A 21,881-nucleotide genomic window follows, 5' to 3' on the forward strand; every position below is an offset into this window, starting at 1 on the left:
TAATTAAAATTTGCTCTCGTAATGCGAGTTTGACAAACAATGACAGAATGTAAACTTAAGGCCAATTATAGGGATTAACAACCAAACAAACGAAATGCGTTTTTTAAAACTTTTTGCCATATCATTGCAATTTTTTGACCAGTTCAAAATCCGATCGCACCATTTGTTTCAGCGTAAACAAACCTTTAAAATGGTATGTCAGGATGCATAGGGTCGTACTTAAAATTTTGAAGTTGAACTGGGCCTGAGGTTATACAGGGTACCTTGTTGTCCAAAAAATAGGTAAAAATTTGAAACTATACTAAAAATATTAACAAGCAATTTTTGTTTTTGTAGCGTCATTGGTTCAAGAGATATTCAACCTGGCCATCTAATAAGTATAGAAAATTAGTATATATCTCAAAAGTATAGCCTGTATAGTAGCAAGAACAACCAAGGTATCAAAGAGCGTTCTGTAATTAAAGTCTAGGAAGGCTAAACGGTAGATCAAAAAGCGAAATTGTCGTCAAACGGTCGGTTTTTGCCGTAGACATTCGTAGTGATCGTGGTGGCTGGGTGGTAGGGCGAGAAGAGAGCCATGAAGCGGTCCGTCCGGTGGGGGAGCTGCCACTCGCCAGTGGAGCTCGGTCGCTCAGGTGTGTAGGTTCGATCCGGCTGTGCCATGTGTTAGATGAAGGTGAGATCGTATCCCGGGAGGCCGGTAGAAGCAATGGGCCTGAGCTACGAGGCCAACTGGGCCGGCCTGAGGAGCCCTTTCAAACGTTTGGAAAACAGCCGCGACGAGCCGATCTCAGTCACGTCGACTGTCGCCTCTTCATTCGAATACGTCCCCAGAGGGAAGACGGTCTCCTTCGAGGATGAGGAGTTCAGCATACCCCGGCCTAAGCTTCTCGTACCAGTGCACACGTATGGAATCAGGAAGAGGAGGACCGGGATGGTCCTGCAGTCTGGAAGATCCGGCAGCGGGGACAACCATCCGCAGAAATCTCAACAGTCCAGGACTCAAAACAAATCCTGCCCAGGTAGTTGAATTTTATACAAAATCTCTGTACAACACGTTTGATTAAAATTTTGAAATTCGTCACGTTCATAACGCCTTCTATGCGATCGAGTACAACGTGTCCACTTCCATATAAAACACGTACAAAACTAAATTTTAATGATAGTTGATTAATGCTCTTGCTCATTCGTATGCAGAAATTGGTCCATAATTCTATATTTTATTTTGAGAAATCATTTGTTTTGCTTACCATGTATTGGCTTTGTGATGTAATTTTTTCTATTGCCATGGAATTTTATTTGATTACAAATTTACAATTATTAGATGTGTATACATGCACCAAAAACTTAGACACGGTGTTCTGGCCCATTGGCAATTAGTACTTTCTTAGGAGTTTTCTTGCCAATGGGCCCTAGGAGCCCCGCTTAAAGTTTTCTGCCTTAATCATGTATTTAAAAGTCATTACATATCAGTCGATCAGTTTATATAGGATAAAAACAGCAGGATCGTATTACATGAGTTTAGAAGCTTAAAAATGCAAAAACGAAAATTAGGCCTAAAGATTTTTTTGTTTTTTGCAATATCGATTCAGATTCGTTTCAATTATCCATTAAAGAAACAAAATTTGATAGGTAACAAAAAATAAATATTTTTGAGCTGAAGTAGCCGGGGACGATTTTTCTGCCATATCCAGTGTTCGACTTAAAAATTCATATAACTTACCTAGATCTTCAATGATTAACAAATTCAACATTATCACAACGGTTGAAAACTGAATATTATTTGTTTCAACCTATGTAATAATTGTTACGTAGCATAAGAAAATAATAAGAAGGATCGTATTAAATGTATGGCAGACAAAATTTGCTGGGGACAATTTTTCTCCTGTGGCCAGTGTGCCACTTAAAAATTCATCACTTCTCTAGATTTTATCCAAATTCAACGTTATTACAATCTTGGAAAGCTGAATATTTCTTGTTTCAGCCTATTGTGGCAATGTTTAGATGTTATGCTTTTAACTTGAACAAAAGGATATTCGGTGAGGTCACAACAGAAACGACAATTCTTTAAGTTTTTGCCGAGCTTTCGACGGTTATCGTCACCATCAGGGCCTATTTATTTTGGGAAAATATCGCAGTTAGAAACATGTTATATCATTTAAAAAACAAAATACATGATGTTTCTAACTGCGATGTTTTCCCAAAATAAATAGCCCCTGATGATGAAGATATAATCGTCGAAAGCTCGGCAGAAACTTAAAGAATTATCATTTCTGTTGTGACCTCACCGAACATCCTTCTGTTCAAGTTGTTCAACAAGCAGATCGATACATCATCTCATCTTTTATGTTTTCGTTTCAACCATTGGACAGTCCAGCAAGTGTCACGTTGTTCGTATATCGATCTCCCTTTAGGGGAAAAAATACGGTACTCTTTCTTGACGTAGCAAAACGGTCTGTTACTTCCAACTTAATTAATCCACTGCCTTGATCCACGAGAGAAGTTCTTTTGGATCCGACAAAGATCTGATTAATCTGACTAGTGCTATCTGGCTGGGGAAGATGCTGACCACCCCTTAGTATCCTTATACCACAGATGTCCATATCTATATATACCTACCTTGCAATTTGTACGGACGACACAGCTGTAAAATTCTCTGGCCACGATACGACAGTTGCTGACAAAAATCTCCCTAGACATAACTCACGCATAGCAGATGGAAAATATGTTTTAAGTCGTTTAAAGTTCTTGAAGACTCTTTTTATAGCAAAAAATAACCATTTTTGGGCTGGATCATTGGGATATATTTTTCTCTGATCGGTGTTCCACTTAAATATTAATAACTCTTATGGATTTTATCCAATATTTACGCTATTATTGATCACTTGAATAGCTAAATTTCTACTCTTTGAAAATATATCTCCGAACGATAGGGTGCAAACATGTTTTAAATTTCGGAAATCTACATTTTTCTTCTTTCAGCTTATATCAATTGGTTTATGTAATTATAAATGTGCAAAATACGAATGAAATGAACAAAACCCTCCATAAATTTTATTTTATATCTCCTGTTATCATTTATTTACGGAGGCCAAGGTTATGGCCAGATATATATGAAAAATTACAAAAACAAAAAAACCGTTATCAGTAAATTACAATTAATTAAGGTTTTTAGTTGAGGTAAAAAAAGTCAATGACACGAGCGGGATTCGAACCCACGATCTTCGGCTAGATACCCCGCTGCTCTACCACTTGAGCTATCGTGACCTCGATCCACTCGGACATCAACTTCCTATCTCNCACACACACACACACACACACACACACACACACACACACACACACACACATACACAAACACACAAACTAGATTTCGTACAAATTGAGCAATATGACAAGAAGCTCGGCCCTAGCTTTTACATTTCAACCACAACCTTAGATAATAAGTATAATTAATTAAAATAATTAATACGGTAAATTATGATTAGAAAATACATATATTAGTTATGACAAGACGTTCATATTTTGTCATTATACGTAAGTGAGGAAAATAATGATAAAATCAATAAAAACACTTCAATTGTTTTATTTTATATGTACAGTTCAAAATTATTTATAAGACGCCTGTTTCCATTATTCCTAAATCGTTTGAAATGTGAATTTCCCAAACATTTGTATTCAGTTTTTTTAAGGTGCAATAAACTTGGTTAAACTTGGATTCTATCTAAGAAAATATTTTAACCCGCTGTGAGAGTGCTGACATGAATTTTAAAATTTTTTCGACTTAGTATTGCCAAAAAAAGTGTAATAAAAATCGGTGATCCCACTTCTTCCCCTTTATGAGTTAGTGGTTTGTATGTCTTCATTTCATAATCGAACATAGGCCGACCTAGGGATGACCTTTGCTGATGATCCTGAACCTTCTCGATCACAACAATTTAAAATCGCTTCTATTACTCACATATTTTCTACCCCGGCGTCTTGTAAACAATCGATAGTAAATAGGGCGTAAAATTTTAAAAAATTCAAGTCGTTACAAGAAAAAATAAACCGCTAAGGTAATTACAATAGCAGGGTAAAAATTGGAAAAAGAAAGTAGAAATTTTTAATTTCAATTCGTTGAAAATAAATTGCAAAAAGAAAGTTGAACCTTGGACCAATTTCATTGGGATTAGTCTATTTTGAGTATGACAGATTTTTGATTTTATTCCTCTACATTTGCGAATTATTTTAGTTCGAATTACGCTAATTTTAATTTGGTTCGATCATTTTTGATAGAATTGATATTAAATCTAATTCGGAATTAAAACTAGGTCATCCTATCCTAAATAAAAAAAAAAAAAACGCAATCTTTTATAAATTAAACCTAATAACCTAAATACAACTAAATGTTTTCTTTCAGATAATTACAATTATTTAATCCTATTTGAACTACAGTCATAGTATGTGAATTTTTTTATTTTTAAACAAAGATAATCGAACGTCTTCGATTGTTATTTCATCTTTCAAGTGTTTCGCTCATTTAGAATTTTTACGAATAATGATAATTCGGTTGATATACTCAACTTACAAGTTGTTTGTCAATTAGTAACTTTAACGTTTTAAGAATGCTTACAGATTGGGAATTTATCGGCTATCAAATTAATTACGAATTGCTCTGATATAACAATTGAAAACAACAACTTTATCAAAAACATTACTATTTTCCTTTCTGTACACATTCGCTCCAGGCAGTGAAAACAAACCCCGTGGGAGCCTAGGGAACGCCTCTAGGCGCGGAAAATCATTTATTTCACGGGGCTGACATTTTCCACGAGATGTCGTAACGGTCGGAGAAAACGGGGTGAAATGGGACCGATAAGTTGCGAAAAATTGTACAACTACGTCAGATAAACATTGAATTTATTGAGAAATAATTATATTCTGGCGTGTTCCGTTCTACGACACTTCAGGCATGGTAGTTCAAAAATGCAGTTGCCAAAATAAACTAAAATTCTTCTCGGATTTTATGAAAGAAACGCTGCCCTCGATTTTGTATATAATCCAGCGAAAGTGAAGAACTCCGGCCTTGTACTTTATTCTGGCCTAATTAATTCATGGGTTACTTTTCTTTTCTCATTAATTCAGTTATTCGAGGGACATATAAGATTTATGCATGGCTGGCTACATTTGGTCTCACATCGGCCGGCAATGATAATCCGGTCATATTTCTAAATCCTGTTATGGCTTTCTGCCCTGATAATGCTATCTTGAGTTTTTTTTTTTTTTTTTTTTTTTTAGAGTAAGCATTAAGCCGGAGCTGATAGCTTTTGATAGGCAAGGTTAATGATGCTGTTTGCCTTCTGCTTACTAAGTACTATTCTTAGAAGTCTATTTAAGCTATTTTTAAGAGGATATTTAAAACATTTTTATGATATAAATATAAAGTTTTATGTATAAACATCAAACAAACCTATGCGATATGCCATTAGTGTATGCTAATAATATCATCTAATAATATGATGTGATCCGTTTACATATTTTTATTTGTCAAAAATGCTGAGGGTTAATGAAATTTGATTAATATTTCAATCACGACTGGTCTTCATAATGGAATGGAGTGAGTAAGGTATAAAATAATGGACAATCTAGCCCAATTTCTTTAAAGTTGGTCAATAGAATTATCAAGGAAAATTTAGAGAAAATGACTACTCAAAATTTATATTAAAATCGTTTATTTCATAAATAATGCCAGGATACCGATATATTCTTCTTGGGTGTTTTCACCGGTATTGTAACAGCGAGGAGAAGCGGACCGTAGATTGAAAATTAGATCCAACTTTCAACAGTTAATCGACTCGCCGCCGTTTATATATTTGTATTTGTCAAAAATGCGTAGGGCTAATGAAATTTGATTTATATTTCAATCACAACTGATCTTTATAATGGAACGGAGTGAGTAAGGCAAAAAATAATGGACATTCTAGCCCAATTTCCGTAAAAGTAACTCGCCAAAAGAATTATCATGGAAAATTTAGAGAAAATCACTACTCAAAATTTACATTAAAATTCGTTTATTTCATAAGTAATTTCAGGATACCGATATATTCTACTTGGGAGTTTTCACCGGTATTGTAACAGCGAGGAGAAGCGGACCAGAGATTGAAAATTAGATCCAACTATCCACAGTTCATCGACTCGCCGCATTGTTTTACTACTGAGAATGGCAAATGGTAACAAAACAAGTAACGGATTTGATTCGTTCTTTAAATCTAGTCCACTGCGTAACAATCAGAGGAAAAGGAAGCATTGATATTATGCAATTCACAAAATAGTTATCAGATGGTTTCATTCAGCTTTTTATAGAGGACAACAGCGTTTTCTTTTTTTTTCAGTTATAAATTTTATCGGCTTTTAAACGAACAAATTCTTCATTTAGAGTTTCTTGAGTTTGACGTGTTTGTATGGAATTTTTTCTTTTTTTGTTACTATCTTTTGGGGAGATTTCAGAGATGGGTCGAAATGAAAGGGAGGTCGTAGTCCTATTGTGCCCGTCATACGCGAGCGAATCCGCACTCCTGTTCCTCCCACGAGAGAGGTCTTCACGGTCCAACAAGGTCCCATTCTGGAGTCACGGACGGGAAAGGAAACGGCATCCTTATCTTCTTTTCGCGACTGTTTCCCAACACGGCATTGGTGGAAAACATCCTTCGACTCATTAGGCGCTGGCTCGTGACATCAATGCGGGATGGGAACGGGCCTAAACCGCCTGGAGCAGAGGTTGGACGCTTTTGGCAGATGCCTTTTCTTGATTTGCGGAAGCGCGTTAAAGCCGTTTTCCGGTCTTAACGTTCTATACTAATTTACCGGCTCGCTTTGAAATTTAAAACAATGTCCTTAACCCGGAAACTTTGACCCCCATGTCCTCATTGTTCTATTAACCCTGAGGGCCGATTGAATTTCTCGCAAATCGACTGCTTTCCGGAGGCTCGTTGCCCGTACAGCGAAGGATGTTTCAGCATTCTATCCTGTTGTATTTATTTTCATTGTAAAGGTGCAATTAAGCTAGTTTTGAAGATGAATAATTGTTTCGATGACACGACATAGGTGACATACATGTGTTGAAAAATAGGCTGGAAGTTTAGAACAAGCAGGACAAGACAAGGGTAGTTAATTCGTTTCGGATCATTTTGGTCTGTATAGCAATTTCGACTTTTCGGGAGCGTTTCCACTTCTCTACATCATAGATTTTTATAATAATTTTGTTTTAAACCGCTACTGAAGATAGCAACTTGTAACTAGTCTGACAGACCAGAACAAGGATGATAGGCCGACCAAAATACGTTTTGGTCTGCCTATCCTGGCAGTTTTGGCTTAGTTGCGTGCGCTCCGGCTTCTCTCTATCTTCAGTTTTTAATAATAATTTTGGTTTAAACACGCTACAGAAGAAGGCAACTCGCAACGAGTCTAACAGACCAGAACGTGAGGAAAGGACCAAACTGCAGGTTAATATTACATAGAGTTCACAATTTTTGGGTAAAAGTGTAACGAACGAGTTGGTAGTAAAGGTTGGTGTTGGTAAAGCCAAAATTACTGCCCAGTAATACTTTAAAAAAACAATTTTTTTTCTTCAAATAAAACGTTTTCCTCTATTTTGACCAGAATCGACTGACATTCGGACTAATGGGACTCCGCTGCACTGATGTAGAATACATGCTCAAATATTAACTACCATAAATTTATAATCATTAAATAAATCTAATCTCAGGTAATATTGTTAACGACGGACAATTTTTTTTTTAGTTCAGGTCGTATTTTATTCTGATTCGTCCATCCTCCCTGTGTTGGGATGTACGGTTTTGTACCACATTCAGAGTCGTTTATTGCTTGAGTTTTTGTTTCTTCGAGTTAGATGCGTTCTATTAAGGTTTTCAACATGTACAGGTCAAATTATAGAACATTATAGCTGTTTCTTCTAATTGACATGACACTTTGCTATGAACATTGGAGATTTGTTGAAGTCTTAAGGTGCAAGGTATCATCTAAGCTGATGTTTCCGATCATCCTGGTCCGCCTTCATTCGCCATCTTAAGATCTCAAACACAGCGGTATTTCTTTAATATTTTTGGCAACCACCTGGGATTCGTGAAGTCTGCAGAGTAATGAACCTAAATTTGGACGATTCCGATCAACCTGATACACCTACCATTGCTGTTTGGGCATTATGGAGGACATGAGACATGCTTTGTCTGTAGAGGTGTCACATTGACTGTGACGAGGGTCTTTCCTTCCAAAGGATGGTTAATCATTTTTACCAACATTTCTGTTGTGAGATTTCTAGTTGATTCTGCGTGCTATAAATCCTTTTCAGAGGAAATCGTTAATTGGGCCGATATAAATGGAAATGCCAAAGATACGATGATTCATAGTTGGTTGGCAAACAAAATTTAGGTAATAAAAAAGCATATGCTTTAGAAATATATCACAAGTTAGGACTACGTCGTTGACAATTAAATCCCAATAAAACAAATGATTTTCGAGGCACGTTTCATGAAGCAGGAAGGGCGTTAGTTTTATTTCCTTTGTCAAAGGAGCATGACTCGAATTAGAACTGGTAGATAATCTCATTGTCGGGCTGGCTTTTAAACGATAATAATCTTCTTGGAATTTTATTACAAAGGGTCGTAATGAAGACGAGGACTTCATAAGCCGCTATCTGACAAGCATTAAATCAAGCTTAAGTTATGCGGGCTGTGCAATCGTCAATTAGACGTTTGTGAAGGCTGGTTGGGTTTTTTTCCCGGCCGAGGAAAGTGCACTCGAGATAATTCCGATCCTCTCTGGTTTCTGGGTTCACGATAATGGACTGCTTCCGTTCCGAAGAGGCGCAGGTTAAAAAAGCCAAGTTTCCGGTTTACTTTTTCACTTGTAGGCACCTATAAGAAAGATGGCTGGGGAAGGCAAATCAGACCTAGAAATGATTTATTAGCGCTTATTGAATAGAAAACTTCCTGGGCTTAGCTAAGGTAATTTAGAGCTCCCCCACTTCTATTTGGTTTGTATTATATGCAAATTATTAAGGATTAATGATTTTTCTTTAAAGAATTACGTATGCACGGCATGCTGTATCCTTGCTTTATACCCACATTTCAATTAGAAGAAGAACTGTAACAAGATACACTAGCAATTTTTATTTGGAAAGGTCGTTTTTGTGGTTCTAAGCGGCGACTTCTCGACGGCCTTTTAAAAAATTTCTCTTATGTTTACTGGCTTTTCTCTAAGCGAAAAGAGAGTAGTCGGGGAGGTAAGCGCTTAGCTTTTTTACTTCTTTTTTTTAACAGCAGAGGTCATATAAACACAAAAGGTGCCGGTGTTATTGAAAAAAAGCCCATTTGTAAGTGTGTTGGGTTCGAATGCAGGGCCGCTGGATTCGAACCCGGGACCTTTACCTTTCAGTGATGAGCGCCGTGTCAACGCCTAAACCGTTGCGGCCACCGATGCCCCTAGCTTCGTTTATTCTTGTGTAGGTGATGGTGAGGTTCTAGAATTCAATAAACCATAGATTAGGTAGAGCCATAGATTAGTTTAAAACAATTACATTTTTAAATGTACAGAAACAAACACAAACTCTTAATTAATTAATCTTACAAGTCAGTCACAACTCTAAATCTGGGATGAATCTATTAACACAGGGTCTTACCACAAACGATCTCGCCACAATTAGCGTCCATAGCATCCCCAGCGCCCAGACACACTGGCCAGAGGATGATCTGCAAGAGCCCCGAACCTACTTGGGACAACAAAAACAAATGTAGAATCCTCCATCGCAGAATGGATCCAAACAAAACAAAAGGAGAAGTGGATAATCTCTTGCGGCGCTATGGACAGTAAACTTATGATGAAACAAGATTGGCAAAAACACTGCTGCAATTGGAGAGGCTAGACTCAGAGGAGTGATAGGACTACTAACCGGTCATTGGCATCTGAGAAAACATCTACACAACATGGGCATATACAATGATTATCCCCTCTGTAGATTGTGTAATGATGAGGAGGAAACAGCAACCCATATCATCTTCGAGTGCGAAGCTTCAGCTCAATGGAGATTTAACCTAACGTACGGAAAAAACTTACGGAATCAAATTGTAGCAGCGACAGTCAATGACCTGGTACTAATAAGGAGAAGGATTGAGTCTGTTGCACTGAACTAAGGAACTAGGAAGGTACAATAAGCCAGAAGGCTGCAGTGCCTGGGGAACACAAACCTCGCTTCCTAATGTCCTTTTTTACCATACCATCCCCAACGGCTGGTCCTCGCTGACTCAGGCTGCAATTGAAAAAAACCGATCACTCTCTCTCTCCCGATTTTACTATACATAAACCTATTGTTTTAATACGTTATTCGAAGCCAAACTGTCATACAACGCCTGTGAAATGAGAAGGAAAAGTTAAATTTCCGTGATGTGGAAGACAAGTGGTTATCGGCATCAGAAGCATTCCGCATCCCAAAAGGTCAAGTTAAGAAAAACTGAGAATTTTAGCTTCCCTGGTCATTTTTTGAAAATGTCCTCGGTACAAGTTGTCGAGCGTAAAATTTGCGAAAATATCTCTTCTAAATTTATGCTTTCTGAAAATCGGGAGCGAGAGACCGGTTTGTTCCATGAGCAGGTAAAAAACCACGTTTTTTGCCCAATGATCGCGAATAATTCGAAAACGGTCGAGAAATCTGCCAAAGTGGAAGGTGGAATTGAATTGAAAGCTTATTAATTTCGTATCGATTGCTAATAGGGGTCGCTCCAGGACGATTTCCTGGTTCAAAGATAAATTTGAAGTTTTCGTAAAAAGTGCAAAAATTGACACAGTTCAGAATTTTTTAATTTACTTATGAAAGACTGAAGCTCGGAAAAAATTAAAGTTCAGCGTAAAATTGTCCAAAAAAAATGAGACCTAGCGTAGGTCTGTGACTTAAAAGGCTGAGAAAACATGCATTTTCAAAGTTGGCCGTTTTTTCGTTCAAAAACCACGTGGTCGGTTTTTTATTTTTGTGGGCAGTGTATTTCACGAACCGGGTCGATGACATCTCACACGAGGTGGTTTTCACTGAAAATAAAGAAGAGGGGCCTAACTGTCCACAGAATCGTTTACAAATGCATAACGGTTCCAATCACGGGCGACCAGGTCATACCGAGAATCGGCGTAGCCCTTTGTCGAAAAATACCCCTGGTTGCAAAACGTAATAAAGAACCGAAAGGGCAGAAAAAGGGCTCACTTTCAATTCGGCCTGGGGGCTGGGACACCTACTGAAGGATACAAATTATAAATTTACCGTAATTGGCAGAATGTAAACCATGTTAATTGATTTAGCAGTCATTGGTTTTAGTCTATTAGCATTTTTCGAAGTTCTTTGCTTATTTATTTAAGCCATACTGTTTCCGTTTACTTTGCAGTCACATTCGACATGTTCCGATGTTTCTGCCTCTTCATTCACACACAGGATTCTGTCTCAGTTTTTCCAATTGAAAATATTAATTGTATAGGAAATGGGCTGATTTGTTTTCCTGGTTGAGATATTGAGGTACTTTGATTGTTTTGCTCATTCAATTCAACCATTCTCATGTAATTTCTTTCTTCATATGCTTAGATCAGTTCCGCTTTTAGCATGCTGCTTCTGGGCGTACTAATTTTCGGTTATGCTCCACAGGTTTAAAGACTGCAACTGTTGTTGTTGGTTTGTCTCGTCGTTGTTTTTAATCCCCCCGTGTCTTGACACGTCATCAAGATACCTGATTTCGTTCAAGCAGGAGAGTTATGTTATTCCCAATCAGTGTCTCTGGATTGAAGGTTGAAGCCTTGGGTGGAGAGTCTAAAGCCTTCAGTGCTAGTTTGCTGTTTGAAAAAAAAAAATATATATCTGCACATTTTAATACTTTTTTTAGTGTTTCTTGTCATTTCATAGATCTCACATTGGAAGATTGATGGTGTAGGGTGAAGAGGTTTTTGCAAGGCCAAAATTTGGACTTTTGACAACCCTTCAATTTTAGAACCATTGGTTTACCATAATAAGCCACCTGTTAGTTTCCCATATTCCAAACATCACTTGTTGCTATTTTTATTTGGAATAATCTGTAAAAATTTTACCCATAGTTTATAATTAACATTGAAATTAACTTAAATTCACTAGTTTCGTGGTCCGCTTGACCAATTAATATCGTACAATTAATTAGGGTTTTTAGTTGAGATAAAAAAGTCAATGGCACGAGCGGGATTCGAACCCAAGATCTTCGGCTTGATAGGCTGCTGCTCTACCACTTGAGCTATCGTGACCTCGATCCACTCGGACACCAACTTCCCAACCACCTTAATTAATTGTATGATATTAATTGGTCAAGCGGACCACGAAACTAGTGAATTTAATAAATTTAAAATGAAGTATCCTTCACTAAAGCTCTCCGTGGCCGTTTCATTTGTCGCCAAGAATCAAATTGATTACACATTTGAAAAATGGCAAAAAGGAGGGAAAATTCAAAAGGTCGGGTTGAGATGGGAAGTTGGTGTCCGAGTGGATCGAGGTCACGATAGCTCAAGTGGTAGAGCAGCGGCGTATCAAGCCGAAGATCGTGGGTTCGAATCCCGCTCGTGCCATTGACTTTTTTATCTCAACTAAAAACCTTAATTAATTGTATTGAATTTTACGTTTATCCGACAACTTTATTATTACAATTTTTAATACATGCTAAAAATTGGAATGCTTTTGACTTTTTTAATGTCAGTAAACACTGGCAAACAATCTTCCTTCATCCTGTATCCAATGCCTGAGAAAATTCCGGTTTTAATTCGATACCCTGTATCGAGTTGCCAACGGTATCATATTGAACGTCTTGTGGTAAATCAGAAATTCAAACTAAATTGCTTCCGTCTTCTAAATTTTTAATTTATTTTAGCTCCGTTTTTATCATAGGAAGAAATATCAGTAGGGATCTTCAAAATAGAATGAAATTGTAGCGTAAAACTGTTAACTTTGCCCCCAAAAGGGATATATAATTTATAATAATTTTCAAAAATGATCCCACAATCAGCCTCGTACAGTTTATCATTGTAAATACAACGAGGAATGGTTAGGTGGTGTAATGGAATTTATTTTAATGCCGAGTTTTTGGTGATACTTCAACATCTGGAACTTCACAAACTTTAATTAAAACATTAAATTTATCTGTGGTTTTCGATAATCTTAGTCCGACTTAGCGCTCTTTTGGTTTGTCAGGCGCGTTTTGGCCCCTCGCCATCTTCAATGGTAGGTTTCTTGTATCGGTTTTAGCAAATATAATAGTACTAACATTATAACAAATCAACAGCAAGATAGATAAATATTTTTTGAACTATTGATGTAGCCTATGTCCAATGGCACGCAAAATTAAGCATTAACCTAATGCTAAACCTGCTGCAGTGTTTGGGGAGTACTCAGCGTCCTAGCATTTCATCGTCTTTCACGTCTAAAAACTTCACTTCTTCCCTTCGCCTCTCACTTTCCACTTAAATCAAGGATATCATTTCAAATCAGATATTCAAGGGTGAACTTCTCAAGCCCGGATTTGGGCATTCCGGAGAAGCATTTGGTTTTACTGTCGGATCCAGAACTGAATATTGTACAGGATCTGCTGTTGTCTGTGGATCTCTTGGCAATTACCTTCAAATTCGATTTTCTTGGAGTACTTACTACACAAGAGAATATCTCCCCAAATTCATACATAAAGGATATCCGTATAAAATTAAATCAGTATTAAGACCAAAATATCAAAACGTTCAAATGGATTCTTGGCCACGCTGGACTAATCGTGAACGAAAAGGCAGCAGAATGGCAAAGCAGTCTCAGCTGGTATTCCTCCGGATGTGGTTCCCTTCAGTGATCTCTTCCGCCACTTCAGGCAGCTCGTTTGGGAAATTGGGAACCCTGGAGGCCAGAATGGGAAGCCTACAGAGAAAACAAGCTCCTTGCAATAAAAAATATTAAACAATGTGACTGTTTCTTCAGATCTTCTCCCCTCTAAAAAAGAAACCCTTATAACCAGGCTTGAATCGGTCAAACCCGACTCACCCCTAATTCCATCTTCGGAAGAACCCTTAAACCATGAATCCTATCACCACTATATCCAACATCATAGTTGATTGTCCTTAATTCAACTATGCCAGAACTCACCACCAAATCCCTAAATACCTCCTCTTCATACTAAACAATAACTGAACATCAATAAAAGCAATTTAAATTTCTTAACAACTTAAAGGTAAAATGCCATTTTTATATCCCTCAATTCTTGTTCCATGTGCAGGCACCCATCCGTATCTTCGGTGTCGGTCGGTTTGGGCTGGATCCAAACATAAAAATCAAAGTTTCTCCAGTGAGCTTGGAGGAGGACGTGTCGATGTCGATTACACCCTGTGCCCTCCTTGATAATTCCATTGCGCATTGTAATAAAATAACGAAGAGTTATTGGAGTTCCGTTCTTTCCAAGCCCAGTTCTAGCCGTGCCGCTCTAAAAAATTGAGAACTAACGACTTGTAATTAATTATTGACCATCCGACCATTGTCATTTCTTTTTCTTATATTACTGATAATTAATATACCTACTCTTGTTACACGTTCTGACACGAAGTTTCTTTGATAAAATGGTAACTCCATGATACCACATTTAATGGAGGAGTACACTGGATATTCCAGCAGGATTCAGCTCCAGCATACAAGGCGAAATCGGCCCAGGCCTGGTTAAGAATGAAGCCTCCTGATTTTATCAGGTGTAAAGAAAGGCCTCTCATCCCAGTTCTGAATCATTTAGACTAAAAATTGTGGTCAGTGTTGGTGGGAGGGCATAACTATTTATCCATTTACGTTATCGTGGTTGATTGACCAAGTTATTTCTTTCAATTAATTAATTATTCTTTCTATGTAAGGTCTTGGTTGAGATGAAAAAGCCAGTGTCACAAGCGGGATTCGAACCCACGACCTTCGGCTAAATACGCCGCTGCTCTACCTCTTGAGCTATCGTTACTTCGATGCTCTCGCTCACCAACTCTCCATCTCGCTCACCTTTTGTCAGATCTTTATTTACTCATAATAATTCGTTTAAAAATAGCTATAAATGTTGTGTAAGCAAGGAATGCAATATCAGGCCTTACTTTTACTTTAAGACCAGTTAATCTCAATCGTCGATAATTTACTCGAGCCGTGGGGGATCAGGGTTGCTCAAGCGGAGGATGAACCTTCGTGATCGGGATTGAGAAATCGGCCCGTTCTGCTCCCGGGATCGGGGACGATTGTACTTCCATTGTACCAAGATGGATTCGTCGGCCCCCATTGTGACTATTGTTCCCTTTAGGAAAAGATTTGCTTCCTTGTGTCTACCAGTGGCGTTCTGCCCGCTAAGTCGGCGTTTAAGCAATCCCCTGGGAGGTGTATGAATAAGTTTTCGTCTCGGAAAATATTAACCTACATATTTTAAACTGACGAAACTAAACGGTCGATGGGAAATTACCCGACCGTTCTATTGTTTATCAATTGTTCTGTACGAAACGAGATTAATCGTGAAAGCTCCCTCGCAACAAACCGGATGATGCAAGATTAAGATTCCTCTAAAGTGGAATTTTTTTTTAGTACGAACAATGAAAGTAATGTGGATAAAGATCAAGAAAAACATGCTATATTTTTACATAGAGCAATCCACTTCTTTACGTGACTTTTCAAAGGCTAAGACGAAAGGTCGGATTAACAGCTTGACCTCATTTCCTTTTTTTATATAAACGGACGTCAGAAATGATAAAAGTTGTCACGTCCCACATTTATCATTTTAAGGTTTCCCCAAATTTGTTTATTTTTATTCTGTGCTATTCTACGAAATATAGGCGAATATGAATCATTCAACTTGATATATTTGAATATTAAACAGTGGTGATTTATAGTAGTGATTTAGTTTGCCCAATTTTGAATAAATAGGATATTTTTATCTAGAAAAGAAACCGGAACCTAAGTAGAGCGTAAGTCTAATCATCAAAAAATTGAAAGACACGGGATATTCAAATGCTCGTATTTTACACAAGAAAGTGACCCAATTTTTGCAATTATTTTTTGTATTGCTTCAGAATTTGTTGAAATATTAGAAAAAATTTATAACGTTGCTTTGGTTTTTGATTTGTTTTCCACCAAGTCCGAGAAATCTTCATGAGCATTGCTTCATAAATGATTGGGAATAATTGGAGACCCTTGTTCACGTAACACGACCATAATTGCAGGGCTGTTTTCTCCTCTCGGACACCAGACACATTACCACTACAAAGACACAAAATCCTTCCTTAAAAACAATAAACTGTCGACTAATTCATTTTTTTATTTTTTTACAGGTGAGCGTTTAATAGAGAATTTTTTCCGTGAGTATCAGTATACGTAAGATAATTTTCAACAGATTTTTCAACTCTCCTTGAACGTCGAAGTGAATGTTGAATCGGAGTATTTTTTTGAAGTATCGAGGTCTTGAGGTGAAAGTGTAAAATGACCTTTTAATATAGCGTACTGGACTCGAGTACGGCCCAGGCACGGAGGAAGTACGCTTCTTGGTCACCTGAGACACCCTGTATACCTGAATTCCTGTACGGTTTTCAAAAGAAACCCCGCACGCTTGACTGAAAAAGCTTTCCGTTTTAAATTTTCTTTTTCAATTCTTAGTTCAAACGTGCTTTGTAAACCCTAGGACGGGGATTTGATCGATTTAAAACTCGATCTCAAATGTGAGGATTGTAGAAGTAAGCTACTGGCAGCTTTAATAAATAAAACAATCCATTGTATTACCTGGTCCGACCAAATAACTTCTATGTGGAGTTACAATTTTCATGGAGGTCATTAGACAGGTGAAGAAAGAAGTAGACTAATTGCTGGGTTCACCAAGCTTCACTAAGCTTAGCTAACCATGACAGTCCAACCTGAGGCGACGGTGTTGTATCTCTCTCTCACCCTCTCTCTCTCTCTCTCTCTCTCTCTCTCTCTCTCTCTCTCTCACTCACTCACTCACTCACTCACTCACTCACTCACTCACTCTCTCTCACTCTCTTCTCTCACTCACTCACTCACTCACTCACTCACTCACTCACTCTCTCTCACTCTCTTCTCTCTCTCACTCTCTTCTCTCTCTCTCTTCTCTTCTCCTTCTCCTTCTCCTTCTCTTCTCTTCTCTCTCTCTCTCTCTCTCTCTCTCTCTCTCTCTCTCTCTCTCTCATTAATGTTAATCCTGTGTACATAGTCTTTATAAATAGCTATAATTTTAGTCAAAATACTCTGTGATCATAAATGTTACCTATAAGAAATTGCTAGTCAGAACAAAATTGTGGAACAATAGTCATATGGATTTTTATTAGCGAGATGACTATTTTCACCGCGTTAAATGTAGTATGCTGGCCATGTGCTTCATAACCTTAAACCCAAGACGCTTTTACAATAGTTTTTCCATGTTAATCGCTTTCTGCACTCTTGGGAAAGCCCTGATGATGGCACTATAAGTTGCCGAAAGCTTGGTGAACCCAACTATTAGTCTTCTTCTTTCTTCACCTGTCAATGACCTCCATGAAGATTGTAACTCCGCACAGATTATCTGCAGGTCGATCAACAAACATCACAAATAACTTCTTTCAATTAATTAATCTTTCGTAATCATTATGTTACGTAATAATCATTATTTGCTGGTATGACTATTTCAGAGCCATAATTCATAAATTTGACTTGCTATGTAAATTCCTACCATCTTTCACAGTGTATTCTTTCCTGTATTAGCCTTAAACAAGGAAATCCCATAGTCAGAAAGAATCGAATTCAATGTCTCAACCAACCTTTTCTAGTCACTTACTTCAGTTTACTAACATAGCTCATGACTCCGTCATTCATGATATATTTATTTCTTATAACTCCAACAGAAAGAATCTACAAGAGTAGTAAAAAAAAAGGCACATAATAACAAAAAGAACAAATGAACAATTAAGCAATAATAACAAAAACACAAGGCTTAATGATTCAAGGCAAGTAAACATTTTAATTTAACTTTAACTGAATTCAAGGAATCGCGAAATACATCTATTTCATTAGAATAATACATATTCTGTTTTGTAGTGTGGAACAAAGAACAAATTATGGTTCCTAAGTGGTCGCTGAGGCACACATAGCGATAAATGTAAGTTCAGGATATCAATGGCCCCATTCTACAATTTCCAACCCCAAATGAGATCGGCAAAAATACGGCGGGAGCTAAGCGACTCAAGATCAAGCCAGTTCAGTCTTTCCAAATAATTCAGGTGTGCAAGACCAAACCTGAAGGCCATTATCCTGGTTGCTTTCTTTTGTACTTTTTCCTAGTCGCTAATCTCACCAACGTAGTAAAGGGACCACACGACACTTGCATATTCCAGATGGCTACGAACGAGGGATTGATATAATATTTTAACTGCCAAGATGTTTTTAAAATCCCTAGAAAACTTAGTAATAAAGCCAAGATTGCGTACAGCCTTACCTCGAATCTGTTTGATATGGTCACTGAAATCACCCTTTCTGCTGAAAACGACACCAAGGTCGGAGATAGTGTCAACCTCTTACAATCTCTGCCCATCAACGAAATAGTCAAAACAATCAAAGTCACGAGGTCGGATATTTAGAGGTCTCTTCTTGTGATGGCTTTGTACCACTGCATCAAGGAAAACTCCCTTCATTTGTGTTTGGATCTTTAATAATGATTAAATTAGCTTTCATTTATCCTTGATGATGATGTAGGATACTAGGAAGTTTTTTCTCCAAGCATTGAAGGCTTATTGTACTTTTCTAGTTCCTTATTAGAGTCTGTCGATTTAAACCTTTTTTTTTAAGGGGGCCGCGGTAGCTGAGTGGTTAAGGCGTCAGACTCTCGGCTAGTAGATCCCGCGGTCGTGGCTTCGATCCTCACCGTCGCCTCTGGACTTTTCTGACGCCTAACGGGATCGGTGGCCGCAATTGAAAGAAATTGACACGACACTCATCAATTGAAGGGGCGGGATCGGATCTCAGCGACCTTGAATTTGGTCCCAACCCCCTTCCAAAATGAGTTTCTTCGATGGAAGAACACCAGCACAACGGGGGCTCAAGTTCACATTTGAGGTGCGAGCCCTCCCCCAAAATATGGAGCCAGGGATAAAGTACAATAAGCTGTACAGCTCAGCTGCACTGCTCAGGGAGAAAAAAAAATTCACTAGGTCATTGAAAGTCGTTGCTACCATTCCACCATTGGTCGTTGCTACCATGATGAAGTCTGTATGACTGTACTTTCTATAGCGATTGTTGAAACATAATTTTTCCCAAATTTATAGGCATGTTGTGTGTACATGATGCTCTGTAGGGCAGTAAATGTGCACGAAAAACATAAACATACGAGTACTTTAATTATTACTTGCCACACTTAAAAGAACTCTTCAAGCATGATAATTATGATTAGGAACGAAGACCTACTTAATAATTAAAACGATCGAATACCAACCTTGAATACTGTATGCAAACCCTTCTCGACCTGATTATTTCTTTATTTTGTGAATGAGGTTTTTATGTTTTTATGTTAGAAATTATTATATTATTGTTAATATTAGCTATGGCATGTGAAATCTTATCGTAGGTGTTGCTTGTTTATATTGATTTTTTTTTTTAATTTTCTATCATTCCATTTGGTTATTTGCTATATTATCATACTAACTGCTTGCATTTTCTGTGCTGCCTGAATGTACAAATACTTTTTTTATGGTCGATTTGTCAATTTGATATTTGTTTATTTTGCATTTCAAGTGCATGCTTCGTGAAATTCATAACGCGTGATATTCTTTTGTGTTACGTATTGTTCTTATCTAGACAATTTTTCCCGGCTGTAAAGTAATTCATTTTAGTTTGATGATTATGATTTTTTATGAAGCTAATTCGATGATATTCTGCATTTTTCTTCTCTAATTGATAGTTCTGTCGTTTTTGGATTTGGTTTACGTAACTTTGTGGTAAATAATGGACCGTTTTAATTTTACATTTTGTCAAAAATGTTGATGTAAAGATTGTTTTTTAAGTATTTGTATAATAAAATAGTAAGAGTGCAAAGTCAGTTCAGGTTTTTCTTACTATGCACTTGTATCGGATTCTTCGTATATTTTAGACAAATAGTGTAACTATTTTATTTTTCAATATGCATTTACAATAGAATTGAAACTGAAGGTACAAAACTGTACAGTTTGATCAGAGAAGGCTTTGAGAAAAAAGTGTATTGAATAGTTGCACGTATTCTTTACGCCAATTAAGACAATGATCCCACGGATTATAGGCCGGCTGAGGAACATTGTTGATCATTAGAAAGAAGAATACGAGGGGAAAGATAAAAAAAAACTTTCATTCGTGCATTTCAAGAGTTTATATTTAAACGTGAATTAGATTTGATTTGCTGATGGAAGTGAAGCCCAGGCCGATCCTCCGTCCTCGTAAAAGCGAAGAACGAGGATCTCGCTTTTTTTATATCCCGCCGCAGCCATAATTTCGACATACTTTCTGACCCTTATGTACAAAAATATCCGACAAGATTTCCTTTCATGCTTTAAAGTTTATATTTCGAACGGACGCGAGCATGGCTAGTTAACATGCGGGCTATGCAAGTACCAATGTTTGTGAGACACTTCAAATTCAACATTGTTTTCCTATTTTTTGTCTTTTTATAATAAGGAATGTTGATAGTCGTGTCAGGAAATAGTTCATATTGGCATCCCTCCCAAGAATACGCAATGCATACGTCGTTCTTTGGTTGAACTCTGCACTCTTTTTAGGTTAATAGTAATGGAAGTTCATGGCCGCTGCCTAAATGTGATGATGTAAGTTTTAACTTGAAGTCATGGGTAATATGGTAACATAAACCCAACAAAAGGTTTTAACTTGATGAACTTAGTAATTTGACGGTCCACTGATCCAAATAAACAAATTTTTGGTTAATCACCCATAGAATAAAATACAGGCTTATTTGGCGTTTGTTTAAATGCTTAGATTAAAGACTAATCTTAAAAAAATAAATGACTTGGACCTCCGAAAGGACAAAAAGAAATGCTTTATCTTAATTTGTTTGATTTCAGTTTCGGATATCATAATTTTCCTTCCATCTTTGACTAATGACCCTTAGAAATGGCTAGCTATTAATATTTTGATTAGATGTAACGTGGGTGTGAATCACTAAACTTCAGTTCAGCTTTTTAACTCATTATTGCTGCGAACCTACATTGTGCAGAATGTGTTTTCCTTCTTACTATACGTATTACAAAATAGAAATCTACTAATATCGATAAGACACATGGTAGATATCTCCAAGACCGAGTATGAGACAGGAACTGGTATCTATGGGAATAAACCAAGGATTAGAATCCATATAAGCAATATGCCACTGTCTTTGATATCATCAGCTCCGACGTCGACGCAGCACTAAAAGCAACTACTTAAAATTGTAAAGTTTAAAGATGTTTGGGTTTGCGTCCGACATTGTGGAAAACAACAAAATTATCCTTGTTCTGATACCAGGGCATACGGGGCATGGGACGATGAGGAGGCTGATAAATTCGCCGAGGAAAGTCAATCACAAGACCTATCTTCCCTGATGATCTGATGGAGTACCAAATTGCCAAACAGGTACATCCATCAGACAATGGATTCAGAATACGATCATTAAATCATAAGAGATTATCAAGGGAACTTGCAGAAACTAACATCAAATACTAAACCTCGGGCATAAAACTAGAATGATAGGACTGCTGACGACTCTGCAGGCTCTGGTTGCAAACGTCTGGTAGCAGCAGATGCATGCCTCTGAGATAAGATAGAAGAAGAAGCAGTTAAACATACA

At 37.4% G+C, this 21,881-nt stretch overlaps 1 protein-coding gene across 1 annotated transcript in view; it reads left to right on the forward strand.

The window, feature by feature from the left end:
• Nucleotides 1-594: 594 nt before the first annotated feature.
• Nucleotides 595-21,881, forward strand: part of LOC106662224 (cGMP-dependent protein kinase, isozyme 2 forms cD5/T2) — a 95,904-nt gene continuing 74,617 nt past the window's right edge. Inside the window, exon 1 of the mRNA XM_014386124.2 lies at nucleotides 595-1,022. Within this exon, the coding sequence (XP_014241610.1) occupies nucleotides 671-1,022 (352 nt within the window). The 5' untranslated portion in view covers nucleotides 595-670. The remainder of the gene's footprint in view (nucleotides 1,023-21,881) is intronic.

This window comes from Cimex lectularius, unplaced genomic scaffold, assembly GCF_000648675.2.
Source record: "Cimex lectularius strain Harlan isolate CLEC.00 unplaced genomic scaffold, Clec_2.1 scaffold122, whole genome shotgun sequence".
Lineage (NCBI taxonomy): Eukaryota > Metazoa > Arthropoda > Insecta > Hemiptera > Cimicidae > Cimex > Cimex lectularius.